Here is an 18,458-nt window from a genome sequence, read left to right as displayed (position 1 = left end):
CACCACCAAACTGAGGTCATGTGGCAGGCATGGCACGTGTAAACTTTTCCTGTCGTAGGGTGGACACAGGTTAGTGCCATTATCGCACATCAATCCTGGCTCAAGCTTCCGTGGCATGAACCACCTCTGGGCCTGCCACTGCAGAGGTGAAAGAGTCTTTGCTCCGGCCCTAGACAGACCAGTTGAAGCACTGCAGGGCATCTTTTAGCCTGCCTCGAATGCTTAAGAGGTGCTGATGATTCATAGGACAATTCAGCAAAGGAGGGCACGGAGGAGGTGGAGCTGACAGATCTCACATCACCACTAGCTGTATGGAGACATGCCAAAACAAGCTCCAGCACCGAGCCCTGTCCTGCATCCTTCCTAGTTGCAAGCAGTTACCCAGTGTGCTGTGAACGAAATAGATCTTCCCTGACCATGCTTGCTGGACCATGTATCAGCAGTAATGTGGAACTTGCTGCTGAGTGCCTTGCCCAACGATGCCAAACCATTGCCTTCCACGTGATGGTACAGAGTTGAAATGTCCTTACGTAAAAAGAAATAGGAACTTGCCATTGTGATACAGCACATTCTGCAAATTCACGGAAGGGTGCAGAATCTGCCAGATGGAAAGGCAGGAGTTGTAAAGCCAGCAATTTGGACAAGCTGGAATTTAAACGCTGGGTGGCAGGGAGTTTATTTTCTTTTTTTGAGATGTAGCAGATGGGGCAGAGAAATATGCCTGCTATACGCTACAGCTGGAGATGTGCTTCTGGCAGACGTGTTGCAAGGACCTGCGATATCCTTTGCTATACCATCATCCCCGTCAGTGGAGGCTGCTAAGAGGTCATGAGACTTTGCGGGGGTGGACACGAAAGATGAGAAGAATTGTGTCCCTTGTGTGTGGCTTTCAGGTGCTCATGCCAACGGGCTGAGTGGTGGGAGGTTAAATGCCTTGTAAAGCATGTGGAACACAAATGGCTGGTGTTCTTGCCACACTTGATCTGCTTGGGCCAGAGATTGCGAATTGCAACAGTGCGATCAGCTGCATATGTGCTAAAAAAAAGGCCCACACGGCTAAGGTGTGGGAAGTGGGCCAGGAGAAAACAGCTCCACAATCTGATGGAATAGGTGGCTGCTCTCTAATCTTCCATGATGGCTACCTCTGGAAGACATCATGTCTCGCTGGGGTCTACCCCTCACATTCCTTCTCTGCTCTATCCAGCACCCTAGTTGCGTCAGTGACCTCATCATCCTCCCCTCATTCCTCATAACTGAAGCCAACTTGGCAATAAGCTGCGGCTGGGGGAACATGACTGCCAATTTGTTGTTCATCAGTGTACTTCCCTCTCTGTAGGCTCAGGTTACTCCCTTCCTTCATCTCAGAACCAACATCAGAATCACGTAATGTTTGTGCATCCTCAAGAAGCAAGTGGCTAATGCTGTGTTCAAATAATTCAGCTGACTTCTCCATGCATGTTGCTGGGGCTATGTCAGGAGTAGCTGTGGACAATGAGTCAGAATAAGCTGCTCTGGCAGTGGCGGTGGACTGTGCACTAGTGTCAGCTTGGGTCGTAGAGGATGAGGATTAGTTTAGTAAGCCAGTCCATGACCTCCTCTGCATGTTGTGGCTGGATCGCACAGGTAACATCAGTAAACAGAAACAAAAGTGCCCAGACGCTGACAGAAAAATAAAATCTATACAAAAGGGGGGGGGGGGGCGGGGGAACACCAGCGTTGCAGTCAGAAAAACTGCAGCTGACAATTGAAAGAAAAGGGGGAAGGCAGGGGACAACAAAAAAAACACTCAGCAACCAAAAAAAAAAAAAGGGGGAGTTATACAGCACTAAATGTTATGTTGTGCGGTGTTAAATACTGCACTACACAAAACATTCTACACTCACACCCCTTTTCACACCGAGGGCGTTTTGCAGGCGCTAAAAATTTTTGCAGGCGTTAAAAATAGCGCCTGCAATCCACCCTCAAACAGCTGCAGCATTATCTCCAGTGTGAAAGCCCGAGGGCTTTCACACCGGAGCACTGCGCTGGCAGGACGTCAGGAAAAATCCTGCCAGCAGCTTCTCAGTCACTAGCGGGGGTAAAAGCGCCCCGCTAGCGGCCGAAATGCGCCGCAAATCCGACGGTATAAATAGCGGCGTTTTACCGCCGACGCTATAGGCGGCTCGGTGTGAAAGGGGTCTCAGAGTCACAACAGAAGTAAACACACTAACTCGCTAGTAGCAAACTGAGCCCTGCTCAATCTCCACTCCAATAACACACTGCAAAAGCTTCCCATGGGAAGCAACCTTTTATAGTGTGAGGTGGGACTATGAGCATTGAGCCGTGATTGGATAAAGTCATCATCACTTTGTCCAATCAGGACTCTGACAGTGGTCTGTGCCCTAATTGGCTTCATCCAATTAGGGTCCTAGAATGCACTGTGCAGAACACCCTGCAAAATCGTGTGTTCGCGAATCAGGTAAACAGACGTTGTTCGGGCCGAACTTTTACTCAGCCCAAATCGTTCGCCCAACACTAAACATGACCTTAAGAAAGAAAGTCCAGATTATCTTGCTCTGGCAGGGGCCACAGAATGTTCTGTTTCAAATGTCAATTTAAGCATTCACATACCTCCTTAGACACAGTCTGCCCACACAGTATGGTCACCTGCTAGCGTGGCACTTTCCACAGGCAGCAGACAGACACAGAAGAGCTCTCTCCCTTTAGAACTAAAGCTTTAACAGCTAAGCCGTCAAAGCCAGTGAAAATTAAGCAGGATGAAACATGGGCCCTTGTGAAAAAAGGTTTGGATGGTTCAGTAGAGCCCATGAGATGTCTGTTAAGAGTCTATGTTCAAGTACCACACCTTTTTGTGAAAAATCAGTGCAATGAGGATCACTGGTATGCCTTCCCTCTCTATCCTTCACAGCAATTGAGGTAGGACTTTATGTGAGGGTTGTGCATATATTAGTCTGAACTTATTTGATGGAGTCTGAATGACAGTAAGTCTACACCTGACATTCCCCACTGAAGAAAAGCTGGTGAAATACCACCAAATGGAAGGATCACTATTCAAAACCCAACCGTTGGTGGCTGAAGAGGACCCCTTGCTAAATGTCCACAAAGAAATGTGTACCACAGACAGGGCAGAAGGATGTAGTTGTGGCCAAGTCAGAATGATCTCTGCTTCTCAAAGAGTAACCGCCTTGATGATTTATGTACACCACTCTCATAATGTTGTCATATTGGATCCTGGCAGTCCGGGAGGACCCAGCGATGAAAAGTAAGTTGAATTGCCCTGAGCTCCATGACATAGCTTAGCATTCGGGCTTCCTCTGACAACCACATCCATGAACTGACATGAAAAACAGAGACCAGCTCAAGCAGTGTGTGTGGTAGAATTTTGAATAAAAAATAAAGTCTTGAAAGCAAGGAAATAGCTAGCAAAAAATGGCCAAGCCTTTGCCAGTAGAAGTAAGACACCTATCGTCCCAGGACAATATCAAACAACCTAGGCACGCTGGGAGTAGTAAGAGTTATACTAGGCTGGTCACTTTTTGTTTGCCAATTTCCAAATAATTTTGTAGGTGGAAGTATAACTCAACAGTCTCTAAATCCTGTGTCCCTTAAAGGGGGGTTCCGGCCGCAATATTTTTTTTTTTTAAAGTCAGCAGCTACAAACACTGTAGCTGCTGACTTTTAATAAGGACACTTACCTGTCCAGCGAGCCCGTGATGTCGGCCCCCCTGAGGCCGATCCGTCCATCGGATCTGCCGCCGGCGCCTCCATCTTAACCAAGGGAAGCAGGCAACGGGGCCATTCACAAAGCGCCGCAGGAAACAGGCAGTGAAGCCTTGTGGCTTTACTGCCTGTTTCCTGCGGCGCTTTGTGAATGGCCCCGTGGTTTTCTGGGACACACACAGTTCCCAGAAGGCAGCGGGGCCGCTCGCCGAAGAGGAGAAAGTGCCGCGGAATAGGAAGAGGCAGATTAGGAAGACTGCCTAGCAGCAAGCACACAAGAATGACATTTCCTGAAGGGCTAGTTAAAAACACCTGAACATATTCAAAAAAATACGGGGGTTTGGTCACACTATATGGTCATATAGTGCTAAGCCCACTTACTGCGACAAAGTACCCCAAATTAGTGGGTCCTACACTAGTAATAGAATGGAAGATCCTCTGTCTCAACCATGGGAGCTGAACTCCTCTATGTGGGAGAACTGAAAGGGATACATCCTAATCACTGGTGGCCACTAAATAGGAGGTAATGAGGAGGGGGAGGGGTGCTACAGCCCAAAAACCTGGTCAGGGCCTATTACAACATACAAGAACATATTTGGGGGGCACACCATACAATGCATTTAAATTCAAGATGGTGCTGCTGTAAGGTCTTACAGCAGCACCATCTTGAATTTAAATGCACTGTATGGTGTGCCCCCCAAATATGTTCTTGTATGTTGTAATAGGCCCTGACCAGGTTTTTGGGATGGAGCACCCCTCCCCCTCCTCATTACCCCCTATTTAGTGGCCACCAGTGATTAGGATGTATCCCTTTCAGTTCTCCCACATAGAGGAGTTCAGCTCCCATGGTTGAGACAGAGGATCTTCCATTCTATTACTAGTGTAGGACCCACTAATTCGGGGTACTTTGTCGCAGTAAGTGGGCTTAGCACTATATGACCATATAGTGTGACCAAACCCCCGTATTTTTTGAATATGTTCAGGTGTTTTTAACTAGCCCTGCAGGAAATGTCATTCTTGTATGTGTGCGCTGTAAAATATTTTGTACTGTTTATAGGTCTTACAGCAGCACCATCTTGAATTTAAATGCATTGTATGGTGTGCCCCCCAAATATGTTCTTGTATGCCTAGCAGCAAGGGTTTCAGGCAAGTTAAAAAAAAAAAAAAAATTAAGATTTTTGATGCAATTTTTTATTTTAAGGTGGCCCTCCACTTTAACAAACAAGAAAGAAAAGCAATTTGCTTAAGAAAACTGTAAAGAGTAAGGTATCATGACAAGATAATGAAAAATAGATTTATGTCTTACATACACCTTAATAGCATGTTTTTAACCTTCTCCACTTGTGCCCTAGATGCTCCACTCCGCTGCCGCATAAATACCACAGTACCTCCTAGTATAGGGGAACATACTGTAATGTGAACCTCCTACTTTACCCATTGTGGTTCAAGTTAAACTGCATGCTTCCTATTATTTTGTATCTACTGAAATTTGCTTTAAGCCTGTAAAAGCATTTAACATTTGCTGATAAAATAAAGTCTAGCCTTGAGGGATCATGTTGATGTCGTAAGAATAGTAATAATGGGATTTTTATAACAGCTTACCTGTAAAATCCTTTTCTTGGAGTACATCACGGGACACAGAGCACCATAGTAATTACTATGTGGGTTATAGGCTACCTTCAGGTGATGCACACTGGCACACCCTAAACAGGAAGTTACCTCCCTTTATAACCCCTCCCATACCGGGAGCACCTCAGTTTTTGTAGCAAAGCAATATACATATACCCCAGAAGAAGAGGGGAGGGACCTCTGTGTCCCGTGATGTACTCCAAGAAAAGGATTTTACAGGTAAGCGGTTATAAAAATCCTATTTTCTTTATCGTACATCACGGGACACAGAGCACCATAGTAATTACTATGTGGGACGTCCCATAGCAATGTTATTTGAGGGGAGGGAGACACAACCCGAAGGGTGCCAACAGACTTGAGGACCTATACTGCTGCCTGCACCCACTTGATAAAATCTGGTGAATGTATGGACTGCAGATCAAGTTGCAGCCTTGCAGATCTGAGAAATGGAGGCTTGGTGATGCACTGCCCCTAACTGCTCTAGTAGAGTGCTCTTTGACATGAAAAGGTGAAATCTTACCTTTTAACCATTAGGCCTGAATTATAATTTGCAGAATCCACTTAGCAATAGTGGATTTTGACACTGCCTGTCCCTTCCTATGACCCTCTGGCAGCATAATAAAACATCAGTCTTTCAGACCTGAGCAGTCTTTAAATAGACCTTGACCGCTCTCACTACATCAAGACAATGTAGTGAGTTCTCTACCCTAGAACCCGGTTTCGGAAAAAAACAATGGTAGGACAATATCTTGGTTTAGGTGAAAACCTAAAACCACCTTAATAATTAAATATGGCTTCTTTACAGGAAAGAGCAGCCAACTCCGATACCCTTTTGCAGAGGGTATAGCAACCTGAAACACTATTTACCTTGTCAGAAGGATCAGGGGAGTATGCTGTAACCATTCAAAGGGCTGTTTTTGCAATACCGACAAAAAACTTTCAAGTCCCAATGGGTCAAGGGTGGTCTAACTGACGGAATAGGCCACATTACCCCTTGTATAAAAATACCGAACCAAAGAATGCGAAGCAAGCGGTCTTTGAAATAATTCTATGTTATATTTCCGAGGGTGGAAAGCCTTGGATTCACCCCAGCATACATAAGCCCTCCAGAGTCTATAATATATGACTCTGAAAGCCGGCTTCATTAATGAAGGTAACAATCACTGACCCGGAGAGACTACAGCTCTTCAGAATGTGGGCTTCAATAGCCAAACTTAAGAGTTTGTAAGGTAGGATGGAATATCAGCCCCTGTGAGTAGGTCTTGCCGTAGTGGAAGGAACCATGGATCCTCCACCGCCATCTTTACGATTTCTGCATACCAGGACCTTCTGGGCCATGCCGGGGCTACAATAATTACCGGCTTTCTTTCCAGCTTGATCCTGCAAAGAAGCCGTGGCAGCAACTGAATAGGGAAAAAAGCCTAACTCAGTGAAAACTGACCCCATGGGGTCAACACGCATCTGTCTCGCATGCGAGTGGATCCCTTGTCCTTGACATAAAGTTGACCAACTACACGTTGAACCTGGACGTCAAAAGATCTACGTCAGTGATCCCCCATCTTTGGCATATAGCCAGAAAGAATTTTGGGGGGAAGGGACCACTCCCCTGGGAACAACTGCTGGCGACTCATGTAGTCCGCCTGCCAATTCTCTATTCCTGGAATGAAGACTGCCGATAAGCAAGGAACATTCTTTTCCGCCAAAGCTAGAATATGGTCCACTACTCTCTGAGCTGCGTGACCCTTAGTGTCCCTTGGTGATTGATATAGACCACAGCTGTGGCATTGTCGGATTGGATCCCGACAGGACAATCCTGTAACCTGAATGTTCAGGGCTTCAGCGCCAGATGCGCTGCCCGAATCTCTAGGATGCTGATGGGCAAGGCTAACATTTTCGGTTCTGGACCACTGTCCCTGGACAGTTGTCTTTTCCAGTACTGCTCCCTAACCTGAAAGGTTGGCATCTGTCGTTACCACTTTCCAGGAAACTGTTATGAAGGTTTTTTCCTTCTGCAGATTCATGGATACCGAGCACCAACTGAGGCTCTGGAACACCTTTGGGAACAGCCGCATTGGCAATTCTAAAGCTCGAATTGTTTTGTTCGAAGCAGACAGAATACTGTTTTGCAACAGTCTCGAATGGAACTGGGCATAGGGAACCGCTTCGAATGAAGCCACCATCTTTCCTAACAACCTCATGCAAAGGCGAATGGAGGGATCTCCTTTAGACCTGACAATCCGCACCAGCTCTCTTACCTTTTCCTGGGCTGTATCTATGATCAGACCCAAGTACTCCAGACTTTTTAGTGGTTTTAAAGAATACTTCTCTAGTTTGAGAATTCAACCCAGATTTTTCAGGTATTTGGTTGTAATGCACACGCTTTGCTCCAAACAAGCCACCGACTGGTCTATTAGCAATAGATCGTCTAGGTACGCCAAGACTGTTATGCCCTGTGCCCTTAACCTGGCTAGAGGTGGGGCCAGAACTTTTGTAAACACCCGGGGTGCTGTAGCTAGCTCGAAGGGCAAGGCTACAAACAGAAAATGCTGCTGTTCTACCTTGAACCGCAGAAACCTTTGGTGAGCGGGAAATCTAGGGACATGCAGATATGCATCCCTAATGTCGATAGACGCCAAAAGCTCTCCTCCTTGTAGGATAGAAACCACTGACCCGATCGACTATATGCAAAAGGAGCGGATCTTCAGGAACTGATTTAGATTTTATAGATCTAGAACGGGTCTGACATCTCCATTCGGTTTTTGTACCGTAAAGAGGTTTGAATTAAACCCCAAACCTTGCCCTTCTGTGGGATCTGCATGATCACCCCCCGAGCCATTAATCGGTCTAGTGCCCGAAAGAGATTGCCTTTTCCCTGGATCTTTGGGAACATTTGACCTCAGAAAACGAGACGGTGGAAAGTCCAGAAATTCCAGTTTGTACCCTAGAGTTACCGTGGAGATGACCCATCTGTCCTGAATTTCTTTTTGCCAGACTTCTGAAAACTGCAGAAGTCTTCCCCGGATCCTGGAGAGGGGGGGTGCCTCTTCATTAAAGAGGCTTTAGGATTCTGTTTTGTAGGTTTCCGACCCCAGGACTTCTTTTGAGCCTGGGCCTGACCCTGAGGATTTCCTCTAGAGTCTGACGGCGGAGGCCGTCGCCACTGCCTAGAGGCGGAAGCCCCTGGCGCAGGAGAAATAGCCCGTTTAAATGAAGGGCGTTTCTACTTTCTTTTGACTGGCAAAAGAGTACTTTTTCCACTAGAAATTGTTTGGATGTATTTGTCCAAATCATACCCAAATAGCCAATCCCCATGAAAAGGGAAACCAGTCAGGAGCTTTTTACATGGTGCTTCAGCTGACCAACTTTTTAACCACAAGATTCTATGCATATTTACTAGCATAAGTGTAAGGCGGGACACGCCTGGTGAATAGAATCTTTAATGGCATCTATGGCAAAGCATAATGCTTTTGGTAGTTTGGCCAATTCCCGGGCTTGTCGTGTAGGAAACTTTTTAAGGGCCTGTCTAAATTGGTCCTTTAGGGATTGACAGACTGCAGGCTGAGTAACGGCACCTGCCAAGGAAAAAGCGGACCTTTTATCTGTTGGATCCTTAAGCATTTGTGCATTGTCTACTGGGAAAGTTAGACTTTTAATCACACTGGAAATCGCAGCGTCAACTGCCGGTACCTATCATTTTTTGGTGAATTTCTCCTCCATGGGATAGAGAACTGAAAATCTCTTTGGAGGGAGAAAATGCTTATCCGGGTCCTCCCATTCAGCATAAATAAGCTGTTCTAGTAATGCATGCACAGGAAACGCATGCAAAGGCTGTGAAGGTTTTAAGGAACCCAAGAAAGAAACTGAGCTTTCAGCAGACTCCCTTAGGGGTAGCATGAAAGTAGAATGAACCATCTCTGTAAGAGATTGTATCAGCAATTTCTCAGATTGCTAGGCTGAAAAAGGATCATCTACCGTTGTTTCCTCTGCAGAGGAATTATCGGTTTGTCTTTCCTCCTGATCGCCTGAGGGTAACATCTCATCCTGTGCCCACTGTTCCCGTCGCAAAGGGTCTAAAGTGGGGGGGGGGATATAGAACGCTTCCTATCCATTTGAATGGAGGATGCGATTAAAGCCGCTAATCTTCCTTCCAGGCCCTGCAGGGTCACGTATACAGGGACTGAGATGTGAGAAGCAGTTGCACCATCAATTTGTTCCAATGGCTCACCCTGGCTTGCCATAATTGGTATTTCAGGCGAGGATGACAGTGTGGAGATGCGACTGGAGTTCCTAGCGCCTGGGGTGAAACCTTTGGTACCTTTTTGGTCTTTGTGGGGTCTTTTTTGGTCCGCATAGTCCTAAGCACAAAAGCAGAGGCACTATTAAATTGCACTTAATCGCTGAACAGTCATGACAGTGATGCCGCTATTAATTTCATCCTAGTGCTAGGGAAAATGTCCTTTCTGCATCAGGAATGCCACTTGCAACGCTTACGTGCCCCACCGCTCCTGTGTCTCAGTGTAGGCTGCTTCCTTCCTCCTCGCTGCCGAAAAGAGACTGCTCCTGCTGATCCTTAAGCCTCCGTGCGTCCTCATGGACGTTGCACGGTGCCGGGCATAGGCCCCACCCCCTTCGTAAACCCATCCCCCCTCCTTTCCCATTTGAAAATTATTCACACGCTGACGGCTTTCGGGTCCGCAGACCCAACACGAGAGGGAGGGGGGAGAGGCAGAGCCCCGACACAGCAGGCAGAGGAAAACAACTTCGCAGAAAAAAAAGGGACCTCCGCACCCTCCGCGGAGGGAGGATGGTAATACAAGGGGGGTACAACCACAGCTGTCTCCCTAACCCTTCTGGTCCATTCAGGGAAGAGAAAAGCATTTGGCAGATATCTTACCTTGAGAGGAATCCCCCTGCACAAGCTGCTGCGGCCACACACAGACTGACACTGAGCTGAAGTAAAGGCAACAGATTAAGGTATGTGCATACACTCCCATTAGTGGAGATTTAAGGCATAACATTTTTTCCCTTAAAGAAGAAAGCATAGGTGGACTTTTTAGTTCCCAAGTTTCTTCCCTTACCTTATCCCCGTCGCAGGATTTGGTGAATTAACAGTCAATCCAACATTCACCCATCACGGTGGGCTGCGTTTAGCAAACCTTCAACGACCGGGTCCCTTTTTATCGGGGTTCCACTCCCTTGGACTTGTAAAAAGCACCCCACCAGGAAAAGCTTTTAGGTAATGTAGCATGACAAAAGCCCTGGGTCCAGCCCTCATTGAGAGTCATTACAGGTACCATCCACTTTGGCCTCAGTGGCACTTTAGATGGATCTGGTTTATGGAGGCTATTTAAACCCAGCATGCATCCCTCCTGGAGCTCCTCAGAGCACATCTTCACTCGTGACCAACACCTTAGACACTGGCGAAAAAACTGAGGTACTCCTAATACCAGTGTCCATCACCTGAAGGTGCCTATATACCCATTAAGTTATTATTAACTTAGGCTCTGTGTCCCATGATGTAAGATAAAGAAAATGTCTTTTCCATATTAGGAATGCCATTGCAGCCCTTACATGCCCCACCGCTCCTGTGTCCCGAATGTAGCCAGGCTTGCGTCTCCTCACTATCAGCCGAGGAGAGACTGCTCCAGTTTGATCTCTTAAGCCTGCGCTTGTGCCGTGCGTCCTCGTGGACCTACATCCTACACACGGCGCTGCACCTAGGCCCTGCCCCCTCGTCAACCCTCCCCCCCCGTTTTGAAATTCAAAACGTTCCCGCACGTGGACGACCTTCGGGTCCGCAGACCCAACACGAGGGGGGGGGGAGCAGAGCCATGACGCAAACAGGAAGGAAGAATCATGTGGAAAAAACATGTGGAGCCGAAAACCGGAACCTCCGCCGCCCACGCGGAGGGGGGGGGGGGTGTATTGCTAGGGGGGTAACAACGATTGTTGATTACTGAGCTGAAGTCAAGACAACAGATTAAGGTATCCTCTCCACAGGATTTTGCTGAATTAACAGACAGATCCAACCTTCACCCATCACAGCGGGCTGCGTTAGAAAACCTTCAAGGACTGGGTCTGTTTTTATCGGGGTTCCACTCCCTTGGAAATGTAATAGCACCCCCGCCAGGAAAAACTTTAGATAATGTAAGCATGACCAAAGCCCTGGGTCCCGGGGTCAAGCCCTTGGAGAGGCATTACAGGCAAAACCTCGTGCTTCGTATACGAGGCCCGGGTACCATCCACCTTGGTCTTAGTGGCACTTTGGATGGATCCGATCTATGGAGGCTGTTTAAATCCAGCAAGGATCCCTCCAGCAGAGCTCATGACCAACACCTTAGACACTGACGAAAAAACTGTGTTGCTCCCGGTATGGGAGGGGTTATATAGGGAGGCAACTTCCTTTTTAGGGTGTGCCAGTGTCCATCACCTGAAGGTTGCCTATAACCCACATAGTAATTACTATGGTGCTCTGTGTACCGTGATGTATTATAAAGAAATATATGTACCAGGAGTTCCTGTTTTTATTCAAAAGTTTGTTTGGCATCATAAAATGATTAAATGAGATTACACTCATTTTTGTATGCTTAAAACGTGCATTTTATACTTTGATCACAATTTTGTTGTTCATGCTAATTTGAGTAAGAATCATTCAATAAAAACACATTGCATTGCATACATTTACCGTGTCCTAGTTAAGTGGCGCATGTTAACAATCTGTCCTGATCTATAAAATTTCTAAATCTGATAAACTTGCACTAGCTTCACATCACCTGTGTACAGAACCCCCCCCCCCCCATTTATCCCCCTTCCCTCTTGTCTCATACTGCAAAATTACCCAAGCTGAATTTGTAGGTTAGGCTAGGTGTCTAGTAGGTTTTCTATCACCTAAGCACAGTGGGAGTGTGCCTAGGCATCAAACCACCTTGTTCAGTCTATAAATAGATAGAAGCTTATGTTCTCCCAAAAATAATGCAGCGGTGTAGAAAAGTATACCCATATCTCCTTAAAAATTATCCTTACTTTTTTATCACCACATTATAAAAGGGAATGCACAAATCTGAACTGGGCTCCAGGATTTTTGTCATTTGTATTGTGATTTTGATCTTCTGTCCGTCAGTGCGGCGTTCACTCTCCAGCTCGACAGTCTGCAAACGAAAGAAATGTACACAGTAAATTTGTGCTTTATTGCTCCGTCTTACATTATGGTTTCAAAATTCTTAAGTGTATGCATAAAGCATAAGTGAAGCAAGATTCCAACCCTGCAGAGTAAATTGAAACACAAAGGACCATTTCATTTCAACTGCGTCTCTGAAAAGGGATCAGCAAAGGATCGCTTTTCAAAGACGGTCGCAGCAGTTTGCAGGTGTTCAGACACTGCTGCTTCCTGAATGCCTGTTTTTTTTATCTTCAGAGATCAGAGAGATCAGATCTCTCTGTTCATACAGTGAGTCCATCCTCCACACAGTAAGAAAGCACCTCCCAAAGACAGTTAACCCTTTGATTGCCCCTAGTACCCCTTCCCTGCCAGTGTCATGTATACAGTGTCAGTGCATATTTTTAGCACTGATCACTGTAATAATGTCACTGGTTCCCAAACGAAGTTTTAAAATTGTTAGGTCAGTGTTTCTCAAGTCCAGTCCTCAAGGCGCCCCAACAGGGCATGTCCAGCTGTGGTAATCACTAAGGCAGTGAAACTGATCAAATCACCTGTACAAAATAATGGAAAGCCTAAAAACATGACCTGATGGGGCGCCTTGAGGACAGAAGTTGAGAAACACTCAGGAGTCCGATCTGTCCCCCGCAGTCCAGCTAAAAATCGCTGATCACTATTACAAGTAAAAAATAAATAAAAATGCCATAAATATATCCCCTATTTTGTAGACTCTATAACTTTTGCGCAAACCAATCAATATGCTTATTGGGATTTTGTTTATTACCAAAAATATGTAGCAGAATACATATTGGCCTAAATTGATGAAGAATTTTTTTTACATTTTTGTATTGGGTGTTTAATAGCAGAAAGTATATATATATATATATATATATATATATATATATATATATATATATATATATATATATATATATATATATATATATATATATATATATATATATATATGGGTTAATACCACTAAAAGAAAGCTATATTCTGTATGTTACTGATTCTTCATTTGATGGATATTAACCTCTGTAACAGGAATGTTTTGAATAATGTAAATTTTCTTACTTGAAATATGAATACATTTACCCTTTAAAAAGAAGAAAAAAAGAAGGAAAGCTATATTTGTGGGGGGGGGGGGGGGGAAGGACATAAACCGTATTTGGGTACAGCGTCACACGCCCGCGCAATTGTCAGTTAAAGTAACGCAGTGCTGTATCGCAAAAAATGGCCTGGTCATTAAGGGGGGTAAACCTTCTGAAGTGGTTAAATGGGTTCTAAAGGCCTTTTTTTTACTAAAACAAACATGTCATTGTGCAATGGTGCACTAATGCTGTCCACTCCTCATCTTCTCTGTCTGCCACCATAGCAAGCCAATTGCTTTGGGGGAAGGCATGTGGGCTCGATCTCGAGTCAGACTGTGCATGTAATTATAAACACAGTGTAGCTCAGCCCCCCTCCCCTCCCGCTTACCTCTCCACAGAATTCGACTGACAGCAGCAGGAGCCAATGGCTCCCACTGCTGCCCGTCAGTCCCTGTGTGAAGCGCGAAATAAGGCAGAAGACGGCAGTGCTGGATCAATTAATGAGTCAGATAAGTGCTTAGAGAGGGAGGGAGCACAGCATATCCTAAAAGTTCACCTAATTGCAGGGAATGCATTAAGGTAAAAACACTTTAGCTTTAGAACCACAGTGCAAAAATATGGGATAAATATATCTTCATTGAGGTAGAAGTCTGATATCACTTTAGTAAGAAAGGATGGCTTTAGGTGCACGACTACTTTGTTACAAGGAACTACTTTGTTACAATGAAGGATGAAAAATGGCTGTTTGTAAGAGAGAGACACATCTGACAGACACAATGGCAACCAAGAAGGCTATTATGCAAGAGACATGATCTAAAAAAATATCCTTAATGGGTTCAAAGAGTGTTTTCTGCAGGGCAAAGAGATTTAAGCTGAGGTCCCAAGGAAACACAGGGTATTGAAAGGGCAGCCTAATTTAAAACACACCATGCATAAAGGTTTTAAAAAGTTAGAGTTTTTTGAAAGAATGGACAAGGCCAAAACCTGTTCCTTCAATGTGCTTAAGTCTAAGTTCCGGTCAAGTCCAGACTGGAGGAAGACCAGAATGCCTAGCTAAGGAGGATATGCAGGATAATAGATCTTTCTGAAAGTGGGATTCCTTGCTTTTAGCAAAATAGGAATGACAGACTCACAGACCCCTCTTTCAAGTGGCTTTCTCCTGCTCCGTTACTTCTGACACATTCTCCGTCAACTGTGATAAAACAAGGCTGAATTTTGTGTCAGAGTGGGTGCTATAAATAGATTAGCAGAGAGCTGGTCTATTCACAGCACAGCTCTGCATTTCTTCCTTTTTCTGCCTATGTGGAGAGGGGGTGTGTGCCTTTCCTTCAATCAGCTCGCCCACAATGTATATGGCAAGACTCGACACCCACAGGTGAATCAGGAAAATAAAATTATAATAGGACGTGCACTTTTTAACCACCTCAATACAGGGCACGTACACCCCCTTCCTGCCCAAGCCATTTTTCAGTTTTCAGCGCTGTCGCACTTTGAATGACAATTGCGCGGTCGTGTTACACTGCACCTTAATTAAATTTTTATCATTTTTTTCCCACAAATAGAGCTTTCTTTTGGTGGTATTTGATCACTTCTACGGTTTTTATTTCTTGCGCTATAAACAAAAGAAGAGGGACAATTTTGAAAAAACACAATATTTTTTACTTTTTGCTATAATAAATATCCAATTTTTTTTTTTTTTTTTTAACAAATTTTTTCCTCAGTTTAGGCCGATACGTATTCTTCTACATATTTTTGGTAAAAAAAAATTGCGATAAGCGTATATTGATTGGTTTGCGCAAAAGTTATAGCGTCTACAAAATACGGGATAGATTTATAGCATTTTTATTATTTATTTATTTTTTACTAGTAATAGCGGCGATCTGCAATTTTTATTGTGACTGCGATATTGCGGCGGACACATCGGACACTTTTGACACATTTTTGGGACCATTCACATTTATACAGCGATCAATGCTATAAAATTGCATTGATTACTGTGTAAATGTGACTGGCAGGGAAGGGGTTAACACTAGGGGGCGCTCGAGGGGTTAATGTATTACCTAAGGAGGTGATTCTAACTGTGGGGGGAGGGGACTGACTGGGGGAGGTGACCGATCGCTGTCCCTATGTACAAGGGACACACCATCGGTCTCCTCTCCTCTCTGACAGGACGTGGATCTGTGTTTACATGCACAGATCCACGCTCCTGCTGTGTTACCCGGCAATCGCGGGTGCCCGGCAGACATCGCGGCCGCCGGGCACGCGCACCGGGTCCCGAGTGACACGGCGGGCGCGCGCGCGCGCCCCCTAGTGGCTCGGGAAGGCGAGGACGTCATATGACGTCCTCCCAGAATAACAGAAGCCTCGTCCAGCCGTCATATGACGGTGGGCGGTGGCTTAGTGGTTAAACAGTATATAAAGCTGGAGACAGCAGATATACATGAAAAACTTATGTAGGAGGATTTGTTTCATCTCTGTGTATCATCTGAGGCTGTTCACTTCACTGGGTATATGTGAGGGTTTACATCCACTTTAAGCTAAGAGTGATTTCTCCATAAGGGAGAAGACGTTCATCACCTTAAAACAGTAGCAAAAAAAAACTAAACAATGGAATAGGATTATAGGAGAGGTGCCCAGGGGGGCAAGTCCTCAAAAGCTTGCCAATGTTAAAATCAACCGAAGGTACTAATCATTAAACCACGGTCTATGAGTACTTAGTCTGTATTCAGTACTGTATACAATTAGGATAGCAATTTTCGCATGATATCCTTCCCACAGGCTCCTCCATTCATGCAACCAGTCCTCCAAAGATGCTACTCTTTGGCGCTCCACCTGGTGGTTACAGCAGTAACATCATAATGCACACGTCAGGACCAACAGTTCTGCATTTTAAGTGAGGACACAGAGAGCCCACCTGCGACCCGAAACACTGAAGAGAGATGGTGAGCTCTAGTTTGCATAGGGAGCAAGACAAACGATAAGTTATAAGTCAATTTACCTGGTACCCTAAGCAAACAAAAATAGCATTTAACCCTTCCAGTGCTGGGGGAGTCATTCTTTGGACTGGGCTTATTAAAGGGGTTGTAAAAGTCTCAAGGTTTCTCACCTTAATGCATTCTATGCATTAAGGTGAAAAAACTTTTTTCTGCAGCTCCCCCCAGAGCCCCCCTTTTACTTACCTGAGCTTGATCTGTTCCAGCGATGGGCACGAGCCCAGCGGCTTCAGCCGCTATCGCTCTCATCATTGGACAGATTGTTAGCAGCAGGAGCCATTGCCTCCCGCTGCTGTCAATCAAATCCAGTGACACGGAAACAGAGGGTGGGGCCGAGTCCCACTGTCTGTGTCAATGGACGCAGCAGTGGGACTAGGGAGCGTGCCCCCCAGGGAAAGCGTCTCTCTGTGGGGGCACCGGATAAAGTGGTGGGGCCTGGAGCGCCGGCAGAACATCCCATAAGAGGAGGATCGGGGGTACTCTGTGCAAAACCCTTGCACAGAGCAGGTAAGTATAACAGGTTTGTTATTTTTATGCAAAAAAATGGGAACCTTTGGAACCCCTTTAAGTAAATCGGTCCAAAGTGCAATAACACACAGAAACCAGTCAAATCTTGGATTTTTCTTTCTAGAGCAAACTGTAAACTGACTAGTACCAACAGGATACTACACATTGTTGTCAATTGGATGTTTTTGCATAACCTTCGAAAGGATGCATAAGCCAGGTATGTTCATAACAACAATAATAGCTGGCCTTAGTTTTATGATCTGGTAGTGCTGTGAACTCATGTTCCTGGTACCTGTGAAAGTTTGACTGGTAGATAAAGTATAGAACCATCAAAAGCTGTCACTTGTCCAGTCACCGAGCGGTGATCTTTTAACATGCCAAACCGCATACTGCGACACTCCACATTGGGTCTGTGAAGACAAAAAGACAGATAAGACATCTACAACAACAAAAAAAGGGGAAGGTCTTGTGTCTGAGACTGGTAACAGACGAATCATCATGTGTATAGTAACGTAGTATGCACTAGTATCCACTGACCAGGACCAATTGCAGCTCCACTGTGAGTCTATGACCCAGGATCTATGAATACTTAGCACTTTTTCTTTACCAAATCCTTCCCACGGGCTTCTCTATTCATGCAATCAGTCCCCCAAAGATGTTACTCCTCTAGTCAGCGAAAAAACAGAAATAATCTCCTGCGCTTTGGTGTATAGTCTCTATTGCGTGGTGCGACCAACTCTATACATTCAAGCAATGCCTATAGTCCTGCAGCCCTCCTCAGAATAATGGGTATTCATGTAATTAGAAAGAAAAGAAAGGAGGGCGCACCGACCTTGTGCATTACCAATGGCAAGTTTTTAATATCAAGCATAAAAACAATGTTTATACTCGCCAAAAAATGAGCAATTCAGGCTTATCAAATAATAAAACAGCGTCTCTGAACACCAGCAACCCGGACCTGATGTTATGGGGATCAGATGATATCCTAAACGGCTAAACTGGAAGATCTTCGAGTCGGATCCGATCCTGAAGACTGTTCTATCGGGTCATCCAAATTTAGTCTTTAAGAGACCAAAGGATTTAAGGGGTATCATTGCCCTGAGCAGAGTAAAGAAGATAAGAAATAGAGGGTCCAATAATGTTTGGACCAATATCTTCGATCAAAAGGGAAGTTATAGATGTGGGAGTAGTAACAGTGGGAACTGTGTGCATATGTGCCATAGGAAGAAAGATGTGGTCGGAGTTGATGGCAGTAGCCATAACATCAAGCAGTTTATCAACTGCGGCACTCCCTATGTCATATATGGCCTCCTGTGCCCCTGTGGCCTCATATAGGCTCCATGCACACTGGAGCTGATA

At 45.2% G+C, this 18,458-nt stretch overlaps 1 protein-coding gene across 1 annotated transcript in view; it reads right to left on the bottom strand.

Annotated features, from left to right (window-relative positions):
* The window catches only part of PIWIL2 (piwi like RNA-mediated gene silencing 2), a 503,232-nt gene that overhangs the window by 390,878 nt on the left and 93,896 nt on the right, over positions 1-18,458 (bottom strand). The window contains exons 5-6 of the mRNA XM_073622273.1: positions 17,392-17,509; positions 12,373-12,497 (exon numbers count right to left, since the gene is read on the bottom strand). Of these exons, the coding sequence (XP_073478374.1) occupies positions 12,373-12,497; positions 17,392-17,509 (243 nt within the window). The remainder of the gene's footprint in view (positions 1-12,372; positions 12,498-17,391; positions 17,510-18,458) is intronic.

The sequence above is a fragment of the Aquarana catesbeiana genome, linkage group LG03, assembly GCF_042186555.1.
Source record: "Aquarana catesbeiana isolate 2022-GZ linkage group LG03, ASM4218655v1, whole genome shotgun sequence".
NCBI classification, from domain to species: domain Eukaryota; kingdom Metazoa; phylum Chordata; class Amphibia; order Anura; family Ranidae; genus Aquarana; species Aquarana catesbeiana.
This window is presented reverse-complemented; position numbering and strand designations above follow the sequence as displayed.